We start from the raw sequence: 24,865 nt of genomic DNA on the forward strand, positions 1-24,865 counted from the left end.
CAGTCAGAGATGAATCTACTTACTCTGAAATAGGAGGCTACAGTCTGCGTTCTCATGTTGGTGGTCTCTCTTGGATGGTACGGGGTATCCGCCGAATCAGGCGGCTGAACAAATAAAAATATGGTCAGATACAGCAAATCACAACTAATCATGCTCTACTGAGGGGCAGAGTTCATACACTAGGTCAGGGGTTCTCTAATGGAGTGGGAATTTTTACACCCATGCGTGATTACTGTGACTACACGAGTATCAAAACACAACCTAGAAAACCAACATCATCTGTGGTGTTTCTGGTATTTTTTTTTTTTTACAGTGCCTTGGTTTCATATGCTAATTTTTTGGCATAATTTGGTGAAAAAATGAATTTTAACAGGTACTAAAGTTTGAGATCAGCTACTGAAGATTGCTTTAATTAACAGCTTTAAATAAGGCTGACATATGTATGCTGCATAAAACATGAATGTTAGCATTTATTATGTAATTCAGTCGTTCCAAAATGGTGTAGCATTGGGAATTTGAACAACCATGTGTTTTTACTACAACTATATATCAACTAAAAATACTATAAGAACATTTAAAGAGGAGGTTCTGCACTGAAGTGAAGATGGTGTGTGTTGGCAGAAGTGTTTGAGAAACACTGCACTCCCTGTTTAAATAAAAGATTTTTATTTAATCACAGAGCCTTGGATTCTCAGTTCTGACTGCCACCTATACTACGGACATTCACTGATAAGTTAACAGGCAGGTCATTGCCCCCCTTTTTGGAACTTCAGGTGGACGGAGGATTATGGTGTGGACTTAACCATGAAAAAGGAACTTGTTCTGAATCCTAAAGGAAATATGGAGACTTGTGTTTGATAACATGAGGAGCAGATGACTTTTGACTCGGAGCTTTCTAAGGTTCTTTTTGAAATAAAATGTGGTCGACTTATTTTACATCACTACGGCAGTGAGGAGATGCTGCAGAGGCTTAACCAGTGTGTTTAACGCTAGAACTGCCAGTGGGTCAAATCTACCCAAGGCTGTTCTTTAGTTGGATCTTATTTTATGCGTTTACAGTTTTAAAGACTGTCAGTCTTTGACTTTTTCTAAGTTTGTTAAATAGCACCTGGTGTCACAGATAAATCTTTGCCTAAACCTAATTTTGTTCATGGACATTTATATCTAGAACCACCATGCAGGTCAAATTTACCCCATAGAAAGCCTTGATTTTACCACTCTTTTATTTCATAAATAGATGGTGCAATGGAAACACCTTCTCTCTGCTGCAGCAACGCCTGATCAGAAGTCATAGATCAACCTTCAACATGGAGACAACAGAGAAAAAGATATTTACCACTGATAAATGTCTAAAGGTAATCTCAGAGCTTTAAATGAAGAAGAATACGATGATGAGGAAGTTTCAGGATTAGAAATCAGTCCAAAGATGATTTTCTATGTGACGGATCATCTTCCAACAGTGATCTAGTTTTCTGACTATAGTTAAAAAGCTGTTGAATGTCAGTGGTTAACTAACAGACCTCCATCAGTGCTATTTATGAAAACCAAGGCACTTTAATGACAGGTACATTCGACCCGTTGGCTGTTTTAGGTATGTAGAGATCCACAGTGGTTCTAGGGTTAAAGGGGCAATAAAGCATGCAATCAAAGTCAAAGTCATTGCGATATAAAGAAAAATCAATACAATAATGAAGGCATTTCTAAATAAATCAACCTCGTCTTCAGGCATTAAGACAGACGGTAATATCACCCATTGAATCCCAATCCACTAAAGCTTCATGAATTCTAACCATAATGAACTAAAATGTTGTAATTAACAAATTGATGTCAAAAATGTGGAAGTTAATGACTAAAAGAGATGACAGAATAACGTAAACATGACTCTGACAGTAAACAGCCTCACAGAGTAGTAGAGTAGTCAGTTTAACAAGCTCTGTGTAATCCTCAGCTCTATTAAACTGGGAGGAGACCAGTTTTTACTGCGCCATCAGCCTAACGCTGTTTACAGCATTTTGAACGCCTCTTAAAAGCGGCTCCTCTGATGAGCTCTTTGTCTAAAATATGCAGATGAATGGAAATGAATTCGAGAACTCATCACACAGGATTCATTTAATTGCTGTCAGCTGCTTTCAAGGAAAAACTGTGAAACCTTCCTTTAGCTGGCAGTGCAATCTTAGACAGCCACAGTTTGTATGACTTCACCAAAGGCATCATGGAATATTTTAGATTAAGTTGAATTTTGCCACTGGCAGCAGTCAGATACTCTGATCTGTAAATGCAGAGTGAACCAGTCTGGGTAAGGTGTTTTTACTCTTTTTAGTCCCAGGATAAACCTGCTGCTATAACAAGGCATCAAATCAAACATTTCAGCTTGTTCTGGTGGTTTTTTATTTTATTTTTATCTGTTTGGCCTTTTGGGTGTGGTCTCCAAATCTTTGCAGGTGTCTGTTTGTATTTCTTTGTTCTTTCAGAGCTCCTTGTCTTTTTATTTTTGGACTTTTCTTGCATTAAATAAATTAACAAAAACATCAAATTGAACACATTCATCTAAACAAAGCAGAAAAAGTTAGGAAATGTGTGTTAAGTAGATTATATCTTTATTGTAACAATGCTTCTTGGTAATAAATCTTATACCGTAGTAAAGCCTGTTTATTTCCCTTTTAAATGGAGCCACATTTGTAAGGATCATGCATTATGTGGGACGAGCAGCAGAGCTGAGTATGTGGGTTGCACCCATAAAAATGTTTCCAACTTTCCTTACTGCCAGTGCCAAACAGCTGATTCTGCTGTTGCTACTGACTCTTATTCTGATCTTCACAGGTGCTGATTGCCACCTGACTGTCAGCACCTGTGAGCCTGGGCCCGGCTACGGTGGTCAGCAGGTGTCTGCTCTAGGAATCAGCATGGCATGTTCGACTGATCTGGTAGGGCCTGTGTTGGTGTTCTGTAAAACTAAGGCGGCATTGTTAGGAGTGATCTCTGGTAGCATCAAACTGAAGGCCAAGTTCCAGCAGGCTTAGCTTCACTGGTGTAAACTTACGTCAGTGTGTCCGTCATACATTTACATACAAACTGAATGGTATATTCCAGTGGTTCTCAACTGGTCCGGTCTCAGGACCCACCAGTCTGCCTTACGACAGATTGCGACCAGTGTTAATTTTGACAGCACTTTTTATTTAGTTTTAGTCTTTTGCCAAAAATATCTTTTAGCTTTATAATAATTTTATCATAATTTAGTCATCTAAATTGTTTTAGTTTTAGTCTAGTATTAGTTGATGAAACTTCCCAACATTTTAGTCGACAAAACTTACAGTAAATTTAGTCGCCTGATTGGATCTCTCCTTAACTTACCCCGCCACCACGCAGCCAAAGCAGCTGTGATTGGATATGTGCCAAACTCGCCCCTACTTTCTACAGGTCGAAATTAGGTCTGGAGTGTCAATTAATTTCGTTTTATTTTTTGTCCATGTGCACTTGTTTTTATTAGTTACTGTCTCGTTTTCATCAGGGGAAAAAAGGCTAACAACGAACCAAAATATAACAATAACCAAAATAATGAGTCAACAAAATTAACTCAGATCGTGACCCAAGTTTCCAAAACATTTCAACAACACATTGACTTAATTGAAGTTATTGCAGTTTGGAGCACGATTGGACCAAAACACCTGATATAAAACAGAAAAGGGACAAAACTGACTGATGTTATAATCTCTTTCCCCATCATTATTTGCCAATTTTCCAGGGAACCTGTGAACTTACCTCATGATCATGGGAAAAGTAGCCGTTTATTACAAGAAGAGGGGATAAATGAATTGATATATTGATCAAACATTTAAATTGACCCAATTTCACATTGAAACTGGGTAAAAGAAAAGGTATCGATGCATGTCAAATAAGGACTTCAGGACTTTTGCACCCACTTTTTTTTCCACATCTAGATGTGACCAAGGTTATAATAGTTTTGGATTTTTCATGAGTTTTTATAATTATTTGGTTTTTGCTTTCTGTGTTCAATTTCAGTTTAGTTTTTATTAGTCCTGACTGCTGGTTTGTTAGTTTAGTTTAGTTTAGTTTTTATTAGTCCTGACTGCTGGTTTGTTAGTTTAGTTTAGTTTTTATTAGTTCTGACTGCTGGTTTGTTAGTTTAGTTTAGTTTTTATTAGTTCTGACTGCTGGTTTGTTAGTTTAGTTTTCATTAGTTCTTCCTGTTGGTTTGTTAGTTTAGTTTAGTTTAGTTTTCATTAGTTCTTCCTGTTGGTTTGTTAGTTTAGTTTAGTTTAGTTTTCATTAGTTCTTCCTGTTGGTTTGTTAGTTTAGTTTAGTTTAGTTTTTATTAGTCCTGACTGCTGGTTTGTTAGTTTAGTTTAGTTTTTATTAGTCCTGACTGCTGGTTTGTTAGTTTAGTTTAGTTTTATTAGTCCTGACTGCTGGTTTGTAAGTTTAGTTTAGTTTTATTAGTTCTGACTGCTGGTTTGTTAGTTTAGTTTAGTTTTTATTAGTTCTGACTGCTGGTTTGTTAGTTTAGTTTAGTTTTATTAGTCCTGACTGCTGGTTTGTAAGTTTAGTTTAGTTTTATTAGTCCTGACTGCTGGTTTGTAAGTTTAGTTTAGTTTTTATTAGTTCTGACTGCTGGTTTGTTAGTTTAGTTTAGTTTTTATTAGTTGTGACTGCTGGTTTGTTAGTTTAGTTTAGTTTTATTAGTTCTGACTGCTGGTTTGTTAGTTTAGTTTAGTTTTTATTAGTTCTGACTGCTGGTTTGTTAGTTTAGTTTAGTTTTATTAGTCCTGACTGCTGGTTTGTAAGTTTAGTTTAGTTTTTATTAGTTGTGACTGCTGGTTTGTTAGTTTAGTTTAGTTTTTATTAGTTCTGACTGCTGGTTTGTTAGTTTAGTTTAGTTTTTATTAGTTCTGACTGCTGGTTTGTTAGTTTAGTTTAGTTTTTATTAGTTCTGACTGCTGGTTTGTTAGTTTAGTTTAGTTTTTATTAGTTGTGACTGCTGGTTTGTTAGTTTAGTTTAGTTTTATTAGTTCTGATTTCTGGTTTGTTAGTTTAGTTTTATTAGTTTTAGTTTTTTACAGATGGATCAGGGCTGAGTGAGCGTCAAACATTTTTAAAAACATATTCTAACAGGCTACTCTTCACTTATCATTTTATTTACTTAATGATGATGTTTGAATAAAATTCCAGACATAAAACTACCACTGTGTGAAGTCTTAACCAATCAGATCAGGCCATTTTACTCTCCTCAGACTCTGGTGTAGGTGCCAGTCAGTCTGGTTGTGTCAAAGACTAAAACTAAGGAGATTTTGTCTCATTTTTATTTTATTTTAGTTAATTTTGTAAGCGCACTGTACAGTTTTAGTTTGTGTTTGTTTTTTTGGTAAAGCGTAGTTTTTGTTTATTGTCAGTTCACTAAAATGATTTTTGAATTTTAGTTTGAGTTATTTAGTTAGTTTTAGTTCACTAAGGGCGCTTTCACATTAGGCCCAGCTGATTCGAACCACGCCACGGCACGATTCCTCCACCTCCCCCTTCCCCCACAGGCGTGCTTTCACACTAGCAATATCGACCCGTGCCCGGGCGCACTTGCATATTTACTCAGTCTGAAACAGCAGGTGGCGGTATGCACATAGCTGGTTTACAACCCCACAAAGGAGGAGAAAGAAGAAGAAGATTGTTTTTTGTTTTGACCCAGCAAAAAGTCCATCCTGCATCCATGGATGATTAAAATCAAAAAGATGCCAGAAACTTCTCTCTTCCTATCTGCACATCTACTAGGAGGATTAAATGGGCTCGTGCTGCACAGATACAGCGGTTTTTGAGGTGACAGGAGACTTTTAATAAAACTGCTCCTTGACCCACTATTGGGTCCCGACCCACCATTTGAGAACCACTGGTATATTCATTAAGACCATGTCGGTCAGGGAACTCTGTTTATTCCTCCATTTCTAGAACCTTCCTTCTAAATCTGCTTTATTGCATTCTAACGCTGATATTTAGTTTTCTACAAAGCAAGATTTATGCATGTGGTAATCAAGTCTAGCTCTGCAGGATTAGAAAGGAATGATGTTAAATCTAGTTATAATCTAGTTTTTACTAACTACAGAACAACTCAAAGTTTAGCATACGTTTAGGAAAATAGACCAGATTAAGTAGTCTGCACCGGTTAAACAGAACAGGGATTCAAACACTATTTATGTGGATTTATGTGCATTACCTCGCTGAAAGAAAAGGAGCTGTACAAGGTCAGCACTCCCATCTTTACCAACAGAAATGAAGAAATGGAGAGCAGAGAGGAGTGAAAAGGAGACAAAAAAGATGAGACATAAAGAAGTTTTAATTACAATAAAAAAGAAGAATGAAAAACCCAAACAGAAGAGGCTGAAGTGTAATTCTAGAGCAGTTTGTGGCTCTGCAGTAAACCGGGAAGCTCCTGATGTAGAAGATAATAGAGTGATAATGCAGACTGCTCAGTTAGTACCTTAGCCAAAGTCATGGTGCGTGACGGGGTCCGGATTGTGTTTATGCCTTTGCCCTTGGTGTGGGCAAGGTTGCCTGGGAAATAAATACAGAGAGGATGAGGTTGAGATTTCTTTAACTCGCCAGTGGAGAGTTAGCTCAGGCATACCTGTAGGAATAATGCAAAGAAAACAACCTCAGACAGATTTCTGACTGATTATCAGGCCAGATTCAGCAGCTACCTGTCCTGGCTCCTGTCATATGATAACACTCTGGTACTTTCTGAAGCCAAATAACACAAACTCTGATTTTAATAGGGAATCATAATGAAAAGTATTAAAGTTTAAAAGGTTTCAGACATATTTAAACCAAAAGCTGCCATAAAGGAGAGAGGAGGAACTCTCTACATCACAGATACACATTGGTAACAGTCAGATGTTAGTGTAGTGGGTGTGAACAGGACTTTGATTTTGGTTGTCAGCTGGCCAGATGAAGAAAGACAAGAGTCTAAAAGGCCAGCTGAGCCCTTTTACCAGCTCTTCTCCCATTTATTTTATTTGAAACAGTGATATACTATGGACTAGATAAACACTGTACAGTGATGATGTCCTGTTCACTACTGAGTTGGCTGTTTTAAATGAGCCACAGTTGGCTTCTGTTTTAGAGTCTCTTTTTGCCATTTTCAATATTTACCACAAATTTAAAGATCCTGTTAATTTAAATCTGAAATGTGTGTCTGAACTCTCTAGAAATGTGTGAACCTGGTTTCTGTAAACATGTGAAAACTCTGAGATCTACATGGGACTGAATTCTGGATTTAGACTGTTAGAAAGTTTTTCACCTCTTTCCTGGCTGGGTTTAATGTGGGCAGGGCTAATATGTGGACTGGTGATGTCACCAGCCCACAGTAAGGGAATGGCCCCGCCCCTCTAACACTCCAGTCTAAAACCACAGAGCAGTTCATCTCAGTCCGGTCTGTTGTTAGCTGATGTCTCTGCCTTTATTGAAGTTAACAGTCAGTTAAATGCTGTTTTTCTGTTCACTGTGAGGTAAATTTACCAAATCTATCAGCCTCAGTGGTCTATGGATCATTAAAGCAGAGGTTCTCCAACTTTTCATTCTGTGACCCCCAAAATAAAGGTGTCAGAGACGGGGACCCCCACTGTACCTGAATGTGGTTGAACAGCCATGTGGAGACAAGGCTGCCCTTAAGAGGGATAAAGGGGGAGGTTTCTGGGACCCAGCCAGACTGGGGGCCATGGAGGTCAGCAAAATCACGGTCCATAGTAAGGTTAAGCTGCGACATTCATATTTTATATTTAACATGAAAAACCATTCTTGTTAAAAAAACAAATATCTTTTTTAATCATTGGTGTTATAAAAATTCTTCTTAAAAATGTAGATCTCTCTTATTAAAAAGAGATTAAAATGGTCGAACTTTTGCCTAACTGGGTTAATAATGGTAAAAAAATGTCGGAAAGGTGAAGTTGGATTTTAAAGATGCAGAAATGGGTTAAAGTGGCAAAAATGGGCATAAATAGTGGTTAGAGGAGTTAAAATGTGGCAGAACTGGCTTTAAATGGGTGGAACTTTGGTAAAATGGGATGAAAAATTTATATAAACTGGCAAAAAAAGGAAAGCTGAGAAAGAAAAATAGATATTGTCAGAAATTGGTTAAACAAGCAAAAATGGGCTTATCAAATGATGAAATGGGGTAAATTGGGAAAAACTGGGTGAAAAGGGGTTAAAAGGGGTTAATAGTGGCCATCATGGGTGAACAGCAGAAACATTAAGCTTAAGTGGTAAGAATTAGTTTAGAAGAGGCAAAAACAGGCAGAAAAAAAGAGTGGTGGAAAAGTTAAAAACTGACAAAAATAGGTGTTAAATGATAAAAATGTGTTAAAACTGGTGGGAAAAAATGATGAAGGGGTAAAAAATGGGACAAAAATGGTGTTAAGTGGCAACGGTGTAATTTAAAAACATTCTTAGTTTTTTTGGGGCATCTGAGACCCCCTCTCAGTGTCTCGCGACCCCCAAGGGGGTCCTGACCCCAAGGTTGAGAACCACCTATTTAAAGCATCATAACAGAGATTTGATCCAGAAAACAGACTTCTCCCTTCTCCAGCACAGAGCCAGGCGGCTGAACTCTGATCATGAGGTCAACGTAAGGTCAGGGGGCGGGGCTAATAGCATGAGTGCACGCCCACATCAACCTGGGGCAGATTTAACCGCCTTATTTTTTAAAATAATTTTGATAGAGTTTTATGAACCTAGAGATGTTTTATCTGACTGAAATTTGACCTGTCAGACTTTACAGCAGGGGTCTTCAACTACATTTACACCAGGGGCCAGATTTAGTCCAGGCAGAGTCTCTGGGGGCCGAACTTTCAAATAAACAAAAACTGAATTTTAAATTTTTGCCACTTTTCACCCATTTGCCGCTCTTTAACCCCTTTTTTGCACTTTTCTTTCCAACTACTGCCCCTGTATTCTGATCATTAGCACTTTTCCACTTCAATCCAATTTTTGCTGCTCTATAACCCCTTTTAGACCACTTTTCCTGCATGTTTTATCCCCTTTGTGCCACTTTTTGAATCCATTTTGCCACTTCTATTGTGTTTTTGCCACCTATTTTCATTACATTTTTGCACTTTTTTGCTCATTTTAACCCATCTTTCATACTTCTTCCCCCTTTTTGCCACATTTTAACCTCTTTTCACCACTTTTTTTGCCATATTTGTCCCTTTGTGCCACACTACAACCCATTTTGCCACTTATCACCCTTTTTCACCACTTAATCTGTCAATTTTTGCACCACTTCTGCCAACTTTATCCCTTTTTTAAAAAAATGACTGATAATGGCTGGCAAGTAAATTTCTATAAAGAATGATCAAATGCTAAGTCATTCTAAAACTACTTCACTATTAACTGTTTTTGGGAGGGATTTAACAACTGCAGACATTTAAAGCCAACAACATCTTCTTTACTGCTTTTTTGAATTTGATGATCTTCTAGGGGGCCGGACAGAAAGCTCTGGGGGGCCTGATAAGGCCCCCGGGCCGCCAGTTGATGATCAGTGGTATAGAGCACAGGTGTCAAACTCAAGGCCTGGGGGCCAAACCCGGCCCGTGGAACAATTATATCCGGCCTGCAAGATCATATCTGTATTCTAACTGGCCCACCAGTATGAATTCTGCAGATTTCCTCCAGTTTAAGTTGTTAAGCCATAAAAATCTGAAAAAGTAAAAAGAAAGAAAGATTTCATAAAAAGTCAAGAATGTGGGGAAAGAAATTAATTTGTGTTTATTTCATATTTTCAATTTTGCATCTCAAGGTTATGACTCCAACTTATGATTTTGACTTTACATTTCATGCTCTGACCTTTTCAACTCAGAATTTGGACTTTATGTCACATTTTTATCTTTGAGATTCCCAATTTTAAATTTTAAGTCAGATTTTGACCTTTTTAACTCCTTACTTTGGCCTTTTAAAAACATGATTTCAATTTTTTTTTCATATTTTGACATTTCAAATTCATGTTTTTTAATTTTTATATCATATTTTGACCTTTTACACTTCAAATTTTGAATTCAAATGATATTTTTTACTCTTTTAGTCACAATTTTGAATTCTAGCTCATATTTTGACATTTTAACTCCTAATTTTTGGCTTTTTAATCCCACATTTTGAACTATCAGACTCACAATTTAAAATTTTAAGTCATATTTTGACATATATTTGCTCTTTTAAACATTATTTTTCTATTTTTAATATCGTGTTCTGATCTTTTAAACTAATACATTTGAATTTTTATCTCAGATTTGAGCCTTTAAACTTAACATTTCAACTTTTTTGAATTTCCAAATGATTTATCATCAGTGCTGCTTTTTTTTCATATTTTATTACTGGTGAAAATGAGGTTGACAGTTTATTGTTAAAGCTGACCCTGTTAGGCCCTCAGGTTAGACCTGAATCCAGAATCCGGCCCCTGCTGTGATTGAGTTTGACACCCCTGGTATAGAGGATCTTCAACCCACACCAGCTGATCCAGATCTCTTACAAAGAAACAGGGCTGGTAGACCTCAGCTGTAGAAACAGGGACTGTCCTGAATGCAGGCCCATACACCAGGGTTGTCTGGTCCAAGCTTAAACTGTCACTGCTTCCAGACTCAAAAGTGGCACAGATTAATTTTTCTCTCTCTGAATGGCTAAAGTTTAGTCCTGTTTACAGGTGAACCAGAGTTTTAATAGCCATCACGCCTGCCCTCCTGACTCCAGAACTCCTGACAGAGGTAGAATGATTAATACTGTAAAAACAGAACTGTCACTAATAGGACCCCTCTCTTCCAACCAGATGCCTGCTCAGAACTGTTAAATAATAAGGGATGTAACAGGTACGCTCAGTAACAGCTTTCAGACTACTTTGAGAGTGATTATGCAATTATTGGCTTCTAATTTGATTTTGACAGAGCTGGCTCTGCGTCTGCCAACAAGGATTCTCTGGTAGCCAAGAGAGAGAAACATTACATCAACAGTGTGGAGGAAAGCCGTGCTAAAATATTCAACAATAGCCTGCAGTGTCTCCAAGAATGTGTTGTATAATGTATTCAGAGCAGTGTGTAAACAGTTTAACAGGTCGCATTTGGGGAAATAGTGCTTTTCCTGTTTACCTGTTTTGGTGAGCGGATGGGTGACGAGCTTACGGGTGAGCTCGTTCTCCGACCCCCTCAGCAGCAGGATGATATCCGCCGGCAGCATGTCCCTATTCTTAGCCAAGAAGCCCGCAGCGTTGTAGATCACCTGAAGAGTTTGGCAACCAGAAACCCCGAGTGAAGCCCAATGCACTTTTAAACATGTGCTCTCTTTATCCCAGTCAGAGAAAAATTACCTTTCCAGCGTAGTGGTGGATGCCAAAGCCAAGATCCACCCTCTTTGGTCTCCAGAAGCTCTTTGTCTTGAGGTTATCATCAAATTTCTCTGAAATATCAATGATATATCGATTAACTCTCAAAAATATGACCTTTATCAGACCCTAGTGTTCAGCTCCTTATTACAAGATAAAATTAAAAGAATTAAACTTCTAAAAAACAAGCAATCAGCTGCTCCAGACATTTAGTTCAATCAGTGTTACTCAACCCTAAATGGATCTGTTTCACACATCCATCTGGGAAAGCTTCAACAGGAAACGTTTGAGAAAAGGCAGAGGATTTGAGAAAAACTCAGGGTGTGATTGGAGGATCGTTCTGTCTGTCACATCTCTATGGGCCAATCAGAGCAACAAAACACGTGACGTAGTCGCGATCAAGCTGCGCGTGCGCATCTACCAAGGAATAACATGAAACATGGCATCTGTAGACATGTCAGTACTCGACTTCTTGGTTTCTGAAAAGAAAAAAACTCACTGCTGTTCTTTGTTCTTCTGTTAACAAAGAAATGTGGTCAAGTTCTGATAAAACTGGCGCTTTAGCAGCATCCACGCTAATCTCTTCCTCCATAACTGCACCAGCTCTTGCTGCTGCTTGTTTACGTCACGACTCCGCCGTGCTTGAAAGTACTGCCCCTCGTCGCTGATTGGTCCTGTCACTTTCTAACCGGGCCCAAACGGTTCAGACGGGAGCTTTAAGGATGGATTCACCAGGGAGAAACACGGAAACGGCCGTATCCATCTGCTTTGCAAGGATAACTCAACCCTGTTCAACCAAAGAAACAAACTGTTGAAAAATACCACTGAGAGCCACAATCTGAGTGGTGAGAAGTGGCAAAAACGGCTTGAAGTAGCAATAAAAATATAAGTTAAAGGGGGCAAAAATGGAACAAATGAGGCAAAAAAATGAGAGAAAAGTGACTAAAATGGGCAAAAAGCAGTCAAGAGTGGCAAAATAAATAAATAATAAAAAAATATAGGAAACAGGTGGTATTTAATGGCAAAAGGTAGCTTAAATGGGAAAAAAATGGTGAAAAGGGGCAAAAATGGGATAAAAGTAGCTGGAAGAAGTTGCAAAACTGGCCAAAAAAGAGGAAACAAGTGGTTTTTGATGCCAAAGGTCGCTTAAATGGGTGAAGGGTGGCACAAAATGGGATAAATGTGGCAAAAAGTGCCAACTATGTTTGACAAATAAAGCCTTCTGTGAAACAAACTGATTAATGTGATTAACTTCTGAGGTCAACGTTTCCCTTTTCTAAGCTTTTCTGGGGGAATAATATTTTAAATAAAGACATTAAAGAGCCACACCTTTAGCATCACTGGTTCAAACGCTAATGCAGACTGAAAGCAGAAAACAGTGGTTCTAAACATGAAATGGCTCTAAATTGTGCTTTCAGAGGAGGTGACTTTTCCAAATGAGCTCCAAGTTAAAAAGAATGAAGGCCTTCATCTGAAAAAGGTTTTTTGACACAGATTTTTAACTGTATGATGATGAAGGACACCGCTAACACTGTTATATCCACACAGATATAAAATCCCAGTCAGGTCCTAAACTTTGGGTTAAAGTGTCTGAAAAGTGTTTGTGTGCATTTAAAATGTTAAAAGCATGCTGTTCTCTCTGGTACTTAACATTCCCTTCAGTTTGGGACCACAATAAAAATGGATTAGACCTTGATCGCCTGAAGTGAGGAGGTCAAAGCAGCACAAATGTGTGCACCAGATGTTAGCCAATCCAAACAGACAACATTAAGACCGACGTCCAGAAAAAACACAGACCTACGAGGGTTTGGTCCGTGGCCTGTGGGAAGCGACTCTCCTCATCCAGAAGTGAAAGCATCCCCATGGGTTTCTGTAAAAACAGGTCCAGGAGGGGCCGGTTGTCCTCGTACTCGATCATCCGAGCCTCCACCTCCTCATTCAGGTACTCATCCTACACAGAGATGACAGACAGTGAATACAAGCTTAGAAGTTACACTCTACTTTTCTCCATGTGGGTTTAAATGCTGCTGGAGGTTTCACAAAAAGTTCCTGATCCTGGACTAGTACTTTTTTGTTGTCAAATCTGCTCTTTAAGGCTCATCCACCAAGGCCTGTTGGGAAACATGACTGGATGGCCCCGCCCCCCATTAGTCTGCAGAACCTGGCACCACTGGTTTTCACAAAGGGTTTTAAGTTTTGATTTATCCGACAGAACAGTTGTCCATTTTTCCTCAGTTCATTTTAGATGAGCTTTGGCTTCTTCTTTGCAGCTCTAACTGTCATTTGTAGATGATTTCTGGAAGTGTCCCTGAGCCCCTGCAGAGATTCCAGTCCAGAATCATGCCTGTTCTTACTGCAGTGGCCCCTGAGGGCTTGGAGATCATGAGCATCCTATACTTACATTTGGACTTGTCCCTTTTGCACAGACATTGCTCTAAACTCTGAATCTTTGATGATGTTATGTCCTGGGATATTCAAAGTCTACAGTCTTATGCTGGGTATCATTTTCCTTTACCTCTGAGAGACTCTACCTCTCTAAAATGCTCCAAATCCGGCCTTAAATCGGCCCACAAGATAATCTGATAGTTCTGTTCTAACTGTCCCATCAGTCTGAGCTCTGCAGATTTCCTCAAGTATAAAAATGTGAACTTATCCTGATGATTTAAGATATTCTTGTTAAGCCATAAAATCTGAAAAAGTAAGGAGTAATAATATTTAGATAAGAAGTCAGAAATGTGGGAAAATAAATTTATGTTTTAATTTCAAATTTTCAATTTTGTATCTCACAATCAGGGCTCAAACTTCGAATTCTGACTTTTTATTTTGTACTTTGAGCTTTTTAACTCATAATTTTGACTTCTTATATAATATTTTAAGCCTTAAGATTCATAATTTATGTCAGTTTATGTTTTGACCTTTTTAACCAATTATTTTGTATTTTATCTCATATTTCCATCTCCTTACTTTGACTTCATAACCCCATAGTTTGACCTTTGACCTCATATTCTGACTTTTTATTTCATACTTTGACCTTTTAAACTCATGATTTTGACTTTCTTTCTAAAATATTTGCCTTTAAAAAACATAAGTTTTCATTTTCAATTTCACGTTTTGACCTTTTTGAACTAATAAATGTAATTTTCTCATATTGCGAGTCTTTAAACTGATCTTTTTAACTTTTTTAACCTCAAAATCATTTATCATCTGTGCTAAGTTTTTTAAAAATATATTTTATTACTGGTGTAAAGAGGTTGACAGTTTCTGGTTAAAAACGTGACCCAGTTAGGCCCTCAGGTTAGACCTGAATCCAGAATCCGGCCCCTGCTGTGACTGAGTTTGACACTCCTGGTATAAATGGTGCTTTTAAACTAAATTAGCCTCATCTCAGAGTATTTCTCAAAGATCTTATTTGTGTCCGTTAGCCGTGGTTCCTGTGTTTTTGTGAAGGATAACAGAGCCGTGGTTCTTTCAGGGGATGTCGCTACCAACAGCCGTTCATATTAGCACACAGGGGCTTTCATCACGGAGTAATAGGCTCAGTTACCATTGTTCATACTCACTCTACTGGATATAATGACTTCACTTTTTAATATTCTCCCATTTCTACAATGACATTCTTTCTTTCTGTTTTCTGAGATTTACCTTTTAATGCCTTCAATGTTCAAAAAGCCTGAGCTAAAGTCGTCTGACATCATGACCAGCCGACCAATGACAAACCAGAATGAATGCTGGCATTAGTTTGTTGACACACTGCCTTTCCTCTCTCTGGATTCAAGCGTCCCACAGGGCAAAGTGAGCTCTGTTCTCCTGATCACGTCAGGCTGACTGACTCTCTGAGCTCCTGTGACTCAGCAGCATTACTGCAGACTTCTATTCTGAGCAGAAAAGAACAAATGGGAACAAACAACATCAAATCAACGTGCTTACTGTAGCATGAGGTGCATGCTGGGAAGGAAACAAGCTACATTAAGAACTCTGCAGGGATGCAGGCGGATTGGGACAATATGAGCACATGTGTAAACCCATATGGAAACATAGAAAATATATCATAGAGATATGAGTTCAGCTCTGTAGTGAGGGCTAAATCTGCCTTATTCTAGCATAGATGTGACTTTTATTCATCTCACTGCTCTGCACAATCCCCTATGCTCTGAATATATGGAGGCAGTATAGGACAAATGTATGTCTGGGCTTGGTGCCAACGATACCCAAGAGTGAGATTAAGGCAAACGAAAACTGTCTTCAACTCCTAATTGACCCTCGTTTACAATGATTTATAGCCCCTCTCCACGGGTGAGACCAAATCATTTAACATGAGCAAACCATTCTCTGCCCCCTCAAGGCAAAACACCCACGACACTGCAGAAAGACAGAACCGCGGCCCTCCACCCCGCCAAAATAACGACAGCGGCAGCATATTTTACCCTTGCCGTCTCTCCTAAAGCACTGAGTGACAAATGATGGCATGTTATCACCATTTAGATGGAGATGAGGTAGTACCAAGGTGGAAAATGCTCCTTCTAAGAGGACTTCAAACCCTCACGCTCATAGAGAAGTCCTACATTAAGGTGGATGATGGTCAAAGCTTTTACCTGCTCCCAGGCAAAGATGTGCTGGTTGAAGTAAAACTGGATCTGCTCGTTGGCGATGTTGATGCAAAGCTGCTCGAAAGAGTTCTTCTTAAAGTTCTCAAAGCCAAAGATGTCCAGGATGCCGATGTTCAGGCCCTTGTCCTCGTCTCTGAGGGGAAATATTCAGGAATGTCAGGTCAATATTATTCATATAGGTGTAATATAATGGACCTTAAGGCACTGATCATCAACTGGCGGCCCAGGGGCCACATCAGGCCCTCAAAGGCTTCCTGTCCGGCCCCCAGAAGACCATTAAATTCAGAAAAGGAGGAAAAAAAGATGCTGTGGTTTTAAGACTTTAAATGTCTACAGCTGTTAAATCCATCCCACAAAAAATAATTATTGAAATAGATTTAGAATGACTTAACATTTGATCTGTTTTACAGAAATTTACCATCATAATTAGCAGATATCTAAAATTATGGTTAAGGTTGGCAGGAGTGCTGCAAAAAAAAGTGGTGAAAAGAGGTTAAAATGTGGCAAAAATTGGTAAAAAAGGGATAAAGAAAAAAATTGGTTACACATAACAAAAACAGATCAAAAACGTAAAAAAAAGGTTAAAAAGTGGCAAAAAAAGATGAAAAGTGGCAAAAATAGATAAAAGAGTGGCACAAAGGGGATAAAACATGCAGGAAAAGTGGTTTAAAGAATGGCTACAACTGGGTTAAAGAGGCAAAAAGGGGTTATAATGAGTTAATATTGGTATTAAATCACAGTTGTGGAGGGCCAGTTCTCTGGGATTTTCAGGGACCCAGACCTGTCTCCTTGTGTCCTGCTGCTTTTTAGATAATCAGGATAGATCTCACTGCTAATGACTAAAAATGTCCTGACTTTTAAAAGAAAATACAAATACTACTGCAATAATATGTCAATCACACCAAAATATTTAACTTTTGTGTATATTTGTGAACCCCCTGCCTTAGGGTATTTTATCTCATATTTTTAACTCCAAACTTTGACTTCATATTCCCAATGTTTGACCTTTGAGACTCACAATTTAAAAATTCAAATCATATTTTTACTTTTACTTTCATGATTACAAATTTTATTTCATATTTTGACGTTTTAAACTCATGATTTTGACTTTCTTTCTAGAAAATTTGCCTTTAAAGAACATAATTTTTCAATTTCAATTTCATGTTTTGACCTTTTTGAACTAATAAATTTACTTTTCTCAGATTGTGAGCCTTTAAACTGATCTTTTTAACTTTTTTAACCTCAAAATCATTTATCATCAGTGCTAAGTTTTTTTTTTTTCCTATTTTATTCCTGGTGAAATGAGTTTGAGAGTTTCTGGTTAAATCTTGACCCTGTTAGGCCCTCAGTTAGACCTGAACCCAGAATCCGGCCCCTGCTGTGACTGAATTTGACCCCTCTGGCTTAGATTGAACATTAGAGATGGGTATCCTTCAGTATCACATGATTAGATTTAAATTGTAGGGGTCAGGATCAGATTCAGAATCCATTTTTGAATTCAAACAGATTCAGGTTATTTAAGATAAGATATTCCTTTATCAGTCCTGCAAGGGGGCTGCACAGCAGCACAGGGGTTAGCGCTGTTGCCTCACTGCAGGAAGGTCTCTGGTTCTCTTCCTGGTCAGGGCTTTTCTGTGAGGAGTTTGCATGTTCTCCCCGTGCATCCAGGTACTCCGGCTTCCTCCCACCACCAAAAACATGCTCATTAGGTTGAATGGTGACTCTACAGTTGTCCGTAGGTGTGAGTGTGAGAGTGCCTGATTGTCTGTCTCTATATGTCAGCCCTGTGATTGACTGGCGAACAGTACAGTCCCGCCTCTCGCCCAATGACAGCTGGGATAGGCTCCAGCCCCCGCGACCCCCAACGGGATAAGCAGCATAGAAAATGGATGGATGGTCCCGCAAGAGTGGAGTAAACAGAGCACACTAATAAATGAATAAATGCACAATTAAACACACTCAAACACGTGGGGTCAGGATTCCTCTAAACTGGAACTGTAGAATCCACAGAGTCTTAAAACCCTCCTCATGGGAACACGGGAAGAGCCGAATAACTCTCGGCTGACGTCTCCAGATTTACCTTCAGACATATTCAGCGTACAGCCTTATTGATAAGTGAGTTATGTGGACAGTTAACACAAGCGTCAGACTTTTTTGTGAAGGTTTCCATGTTTTAGTTAAATCCTTCAAAACTACAAATACCTCGACATTATAATGTAATTCTCTGTTTTCTGCTCTTTGTAGATTTCTATAATTTCAGACATAAAGGCTGAGCAGTAGGATTTAAAAATGTGGTGCTGGGATGTAATCCGACTGTCTAACACGACCTGAGCGCTCACGCTGTGAGTTTAATGGAACAGAGACAATAGTTTCCTCTGGCAGATCCACATATGGGAGTGAAATCAGACCTCTGTGTGTTCCAGAGTCTCATATACACAGCTCAAACACAAACACAGCAGAAAACTCTTTGACACACACCCACACACACGCATACACACACACACTAGCAGCAACATTAACAAACATGGGATCAAGCTGAGCCAGAATAAAAACACCCTAGCAGCTGGAGGTTCAATGATTTCCTACCAACATTTGGTTACTTCACAGCTTCCTGTATAGCAGCGGCTCCCAAACTTTAGTCCTTAGCGCCCCCCCCCCATATCCCAGAAAACCTAGGCACCCCCAACACCCATTTATTAAACATCAATTTTAACTGTTTTTACTGAAAAAGCCCACTATAATAAGTCTACATACATTTATTCTTGATAAAATATCTATTTATAAACTACTATTACTACTATTCATACTTGACATCCATGAAAACTTTCTAAGATGACCTCTTTCTGCATCCATAACTTGGCGAGCTAATCACGTATTTCTCGTTCCCAGTCTCACCCCAGGTTGGTGTCTGGCCGCAGCAGTGCGTTGATGCGATTCACGATCCAGCTGAAGAGGCGACCGTAGAGAGCCTTGGCCATGGCGTCCCTCACCTCCCCCGCCTTCTCCACCGTGTTGGGCCTGACGATCGTCTCCCCTCGGGCCACCACGCAGTGGGAGGTCAGGGCTTCCTGGAGCTCATCTGAGCGGATGCACAGCAGTGATGCCACTGAGGAGAAGGACGATAAGAAATGGGACTGGACTTCATATTCATGAGGTAGAACCAGTGCAGGTTGTGTTAATGTGCAGCTGTAACTTTCATGCTGTCTCTTCTGCATGTGTTTAATAATGATGTTTGTGCACTACTGAAATACCCTGCAGGCTTTAGCTAGTCTAAAAGCTTAGAGCGGGAGTGTGGCAGAGTAAATGGAGAGTCATGTTTAGTTTAATGCCTCTCGCTCCTCTCACCGTTCTCCAGGACAGAATTGTTAGAGATGATGCTTTTGTCTGTTTGATGCTCGGAGGCGACTGGAGAAAACTCAATATCACCTGAGTTGAGGATGGCAGCCAGAGTGCTGTAAACACTGCCCAGCTCCTGCAGAAAAATACAGACAGGCAGGCATTTAATTTGGAGAAAGCAAGAGGCTGGGACACACTGTGATCTACTTCAAATGCCTTTAGGTGCATCTCACAACGTCGTTTACTAACCTAGAAGGAAAAATCAAAAGGTATAGAAATGCTTTAACCCTTCTCAGTCAATTTAAAATACCAGCATTTACATTTAATTCTTAGCTAAAGAATCCTGAATATGTCGGAGAAAGGCTGATGTATTTTATCTTTTACATGAGCATGCTTCTTTGAGCATTTCTTGGCTGGCATTTGTATGTAAAGACGGATATTTGGAGTCCAGTTACGATCAGAGGTTTTCAACCCACCCATGCCTCCTTACAGAGAAATCATGACCCACATGTCCAAAAAGAGTCAATATCTCAAACATATGAAAGTGAAATGTTTCTGTACCTTAGCTGGAATAAACCAAACAAGACAGGAAAAAACAGACAACGAGAACGTCAGTACAGAAGCCTGGTGAGGACATGTATGCAAACTTTTATGTTACACCTTTTTCCCATGATTACAGTTCAGCTGTTTACTGGAGATTTAGAGAAACAGAAACGATATCAGAGGAAAACCAGCTCTGTTATCCAAAGATAAGAGGATAAATAAGTTTAGAGCTCAGGAATCAACCACAAAGCAAAGGTTGTCAAAGCAAGAAATACAAGAACAATAGCAGCACATCTTCAATATTTTTCCACAAATTATCTTTAGAAGTATCACTATTTTTTGTGTTGATCCTGGGGGGGGCTCATGTTTTCTTAGATTCAAGTAGGGGGGAACAAAGGTTGGGAACCACTGGCTTAGACAGTCATTAAGTTTCTCAATAACCACACCTGCTGTGTACGGTAAGCAACATAAGGCAAAATTAAAACCTTTAGCAGTTTTTAAAAACATTGAAACTTTCTCTAACCCTTTTTATGCGACATGTAGATAAAGCTAGTTGGCAAACTTGCAGCTGGACAGAGGTCACATTTGTTGCTCAGTGTGGATATAAACGATATCTCAGGCCCATCTTTATCAGATTACAAGCACACAGAGCATAACTTCACATTGCTGGATCCTATCTGAACCTCTGAGAGAAAGGGGGATAAGGAGGTGGAACTGAAGGAGGGTCAAAATAGAGAGGAACTTTATCTGCTACGTTAACTCTTTAAGGGCCAAAGTTGCAAAACTGCGACGAGCAACATTGCTGAATTAAACAGGCTGTAGCTGCAAATATGGTGCCTAATGTTGTTGCTACTTTACACCAGGAGATGGCAGACATGAGTAACTTCAATCCCAGCAGCATTTGTGGGTGTTTTTCTATTCTAAGTTTTGGAGAGAGAGAGTTTGAAAGATGCACCCCTGGTCGAGGAGACGAGGACGCGGTAGAAGTGGTTGTAGTCGGAGCGTAACAGAGAGAAAGACAGCGAATCGTAGCAAAAATACTCACAATTCCAAGAGGAATAGGGGAATATTCACCATCTGACATGACGTTCAGTCGTCCGGGAAACCATGGGTGAGACTGACAGTGCGTCTGTGAGCAGTGACAGGGAGTCCCGTGCACCATGATAGTCCACAAGCAGCACATATCGAAGCCGATGCTTTGCCTGACCGTGGCCGGGGTGGGAGTGATTGGCGAATGCCAAGGAGGGGACATCGTGGGGGTATTAGGGGTGGTCAAAACACCGCGAATAGTGATGGAGGTAACGGAAATGAAAAAAACACGGAGGTAGGAGCAGACATGGTAGAGGCCGTGGGAGAAAACGCACAGCCAATGGCGATGGAGGCTGCCTGGTGATGTCAGAATATGCAACTGAGATGAGTGAATTTACTCCCATCACAAACTTTGGGTCATACTGAAGATTTTTCTCATTTACAGCATGCCTTTATCTCTAACCACTTTCAAGCTACAGCCTTTTAAAATCTTGAAATCAAAATTAAATATTTTCTTGAAGTAACTCTGACACCCAAAGGGTTTAGTGAGAATTTGTACCACTAGATAGGCAGTCAATTTGTTAAAAATCATGATTTGCCACCATATATCAGTATAAAATGCTAAGATGTGCTGTCAGCACTGCAAACATACTCGCAACCAGCTTCCCCCGCAGCACGTGACCTGACACTTCTGAGGCTTTAGATTGCTAGACGAAGCATTTGATATCTGAAAATATTTTTCATACATAGAGAAGCATGCCTCAAAGATCTTTGTTGTACTCATCCCTCGATTTCATGCAAGATAAGAAGTGGGTTGTTTCTCCAGTGCTGCAAAGTGATTACAGGATAAGTACTATTGACGTGCAGATCCCAGAGGCAATCACTTCTTTGGGCCTCATTAGCCTTCACGCTGCCAACAGCTGACTGTCTACATGTGCCTGCAGCTTCATGCTTATCACATGCCATACAGTGGACATGAGGAATCTAAATGCACTCTCCTTTCAAAGCTTATGTTGGGTTTTTAAGCCCTTAGTGATTTGTGCCAAATCTATGGGCTGTTTTTAGTTGCAAACAGAGGGTTTTTTCTTCCCCAGTACAATAAAGAGGTATGAGAGGATGTTGTTTTGAATGTTAGGATGAAGGTTACACTGTTAAACCTTCAGGGAAGGCCACTTGTGCTTTGTGCTCAGTAATTAATGCAGTAGTTTGTACCTCCAGGGTGAATCCAATGACTTTGAAACACTGCTCCACTGCATCAAACTGCTCCTTGTAGAAGCTGCTGCTCACGATGTCAGGTCCCAGTTTAATGTGGTCATTACACAGATACCTACAGATCCAACAGGAAACACAAAGATCAGAGCTGCTGTCTCAGGAGGAAGGAGGTTTGCTGTGTGAGCAGACAATAACAGAGTTCACCACAAAGGCTAAGCAATGTCAAACCTACTTAGGCGCTTTGCTGTCGGAGAGCTTGTAGTGAGCAAGTTTCTTCCTGTCGGCGAGGCCGGCGTAGATGTAGTAGAAGATGTGAAAGTTCCTCTCCCCTCTGTGGAAACACACAGAAATGGTTCAAGATATCAGATCAATATCAGATCATCTGTCAGCATACTTTACTGGAGTATACTTCAGTGTTCATTTTGTCATCTAAAACTATGATTAAAAATGTTAGTCCAGTTTTTGTCATGGAAAAAAGGTGACGAAGACTACCAAAAATAGATCTGTGATGACTAAAACTAGACTAACAAAAATAGATCTGTGATGACTAAAACTAGACTGAGACCAACAAAAATAGATCTGTGATGACTAAAACTAGACTGAGACTAACAAAAATAGATCTGTGATGACTAAAACTAGACTGAGACTAACAAAAATAGATCTGTGATGACTAAAACTAGACTAACAAAAATAGATCTGTGATGACTAAAACTAGACTGAGACCAACAAAAATAGATCTGTGATGACTAAAACTAGACTAACAAAAATAGATCTGTGATGACTAAAACTAGACTGAGACTAACAAAAATAGATCTGTGATGACTAAAACTAGACTAACAAAAATAGATCTGTGATGACTAAAACTAGACTAGACTAACAAAAATAGATCTGTGATGACTAAAACTAGACTAACAAAAATAGATCTGTGATGACTAAAACTAGACTAACAAAAATAGATCTGTGATGACTAAAACTAGACTAACAAAAATAGATCTGTGATGACTAAAACTAGACTAACAAAAATAGATCTGTGATGACTAAAACTAGACTAACAAAAATAGATCTGTGATGACTAAAACTAGACTGAGACTAACAAAAATAGATCTGTGATGACTAAAACTAGACTAACAAAAATAGATCTGTGATGACTAAAACTAGACTAACAAAAATAGATCTGTGATGACTAAAACTAGACTGAGACCAACAAAAATAGATCTGTGATGACTAAAACTAGACTGAGACCAACAAAAATAGATCTGTGATGACTAAAACTAGACTGAGACCAACAAAAATAGATCTGTGATGACTAAAACTAGACTGAGACCAACAAAAATAGATCTGTGATGACTAAAACTAGACTGAGACCAACAAAAATAGATCTGTGATGACTAAAACTAGACTGAGACTAACAAAAATAGATCTGTGATGACTAAAACTAGACTGAGACTAACAAAAATAGATCTGTGATGACTAAAACTAGACTGAGACTAACAAAAATAGATCTGTGATGACTAAAACTAGACTAACAAAAATAGATCTGTGATGACTAAAACTAGACTGAGACTAACAAAAATAGATCTGTGATGACTAAAACTAGACTGAGACTAACAAAAATAGATCTGTGATGACTAAAACTAGACTGAGACTAACAAAAATAGATCTGTGATGACTAAAACTGAAAAAACTAAGCTTCGTTTTCATCAAGATGACTAAAACGAGACTTAAATGTAATCTTATTTTTCATCAACCTCACCAATATGGCCCTCGTTAGGGGTGGCAAGTGTCCATTGTCCCAGCAGTACACTGTGTGTTGGCGTTGTTCTCCGTGTGAACACACTGCAAAGTTTTTGCTAAGCTCTTGTTTGAAACATTTGTGCCAGATCTAACCTATCAGCCTCATTAGTGGAGAATAAGATGGTAGCTACTGGCAGTGTTGAGTTGTGCTGGAAGCCATTAACAATGGCCACCACCAGTGCAGAGTTCAGCCTGGATGTAGCTGTAGTTTGGCAGCAAAAACTGGATTATATATACTAAATAAAAGGCAAAAAAAAATTGAAAACTTCTCAAGATGGAAAAAGTATGTTCCCTCTTCTCAACCTGCACTGGTGTGAGTTTCTGATAGTTATGGGCGGGGTTAAGTTGTACTGAATCTCAGAATTTCTGAAGTTAATTACGATAAATCACACCTTTTTGTAGAATTTTAAAAGTCCACTATTCTATTCCATTTTTGTGTCATTTTTGATTTTTCTAATGTGTTAAACTAAGGGTTAATGACTACCTCTTTAGATATAGACCTTCTTTTATTGGTAGATCAAGATTTTATCATCTTAACTGTGGAAAAAAGGACTGAAAATGAAATAGGAAAACATTAAAAAGGTTTAGATGGCTTGGCTTTTCACTGACTTGCCTGTAATAGAGGTGACGGACATTCACCCAATCACCTTTTGAGAATTTTCCAAAAGTCCCGCCCTTCCCAAACACTTTGTAAGGAAGTGTTCTGGAAAAATGTGAATGTATCCCATGCAATGGATACATAAGAGTTTATCTGGTGTGTCAGGTGAGGATTTTCGTGTTCTGGTAGGCAAGCTTGGTTAACTGCCCTCAGCGCTGAGAGCAGAGGATAAATGTGGTACATGTCAACAGCAGTTCACATTTCCTTAGATAGCAGTCGCTGACGTAACATCCAGCATTCACACAGCAAAGATAAACACCTCTGTCATGCCGACCACTGCCTCAAGACTAATTCACCTATTAAACTTTCTCAGGCTCTCAGTCT

General features: G+C 39.0%; 1 protein-coding gene across 5 annotated transcripts in view; it reads right to left on the reverse strand.

Annotated features, from left to right (window-relative positions):
- Nucleotides 1-24,865, reverse strand: part of myo3a (myosin IIIA) — a 160,484-nt gene that overhangs the window by 31,470 nt on the left and 104,149 nt on the right. For all 5 annotated transcript variants that reach the window (XM_041814651.1, XM_041814652.1, XM_041814653.1 and 2 more), the window contains 10 exons: nt 22,322-22,420; nt 22,090-22,204; nt 19,315-19,441; nt 18,865-19,075; nt 15,955-16,102; nt 13,160-13,313; nt 11,348-11,436; nt 11,130-11,259; nt 6,482-6,555; nt 24-104 (listed from right to left, as the gene is read on the reverse strand). In XM_041814651.1, coding sequence (XP_041670585.1) covers nt 24-104; nt 6,482-6,555; nt 11,130-11,259; nt 11,348-11,436; nt 13,160-13,313; nt 15,955-16,102; nt 18,865-19,075; nt 19,315-19,441; nt 22,090-22,204; nt 22,322-22,420 — 1,228 coding nt within the window. The remainder of the gene's footprint in view (nt 1-23; nt 105-6,481; nt 6,556-11,129; nt 11,260-11,347; nt 11,437-13,159; nt 13,314-15,954; nt 16,103-18,864; nt 19,076-19,314; nt 19,442-22,089; nt 22,205-22,321; nt 22,421-24,865) is intronic.

The sequence above is a fragment of the Cheilinus undulatus genome, linkage group 19 (assembly GCF_018320785.1).
Source record: "Cheilinus undulatus linkage group 19, ASM1832078v1, whole genome shotgun sequence".
In the NCBI taxonomy this organism is placed as follows: Eukaryota; Metazoa; Chordata; class Actinopteri; order Labriformes; family Labridae; genus Cheilinus; species Cheilinus undulatus.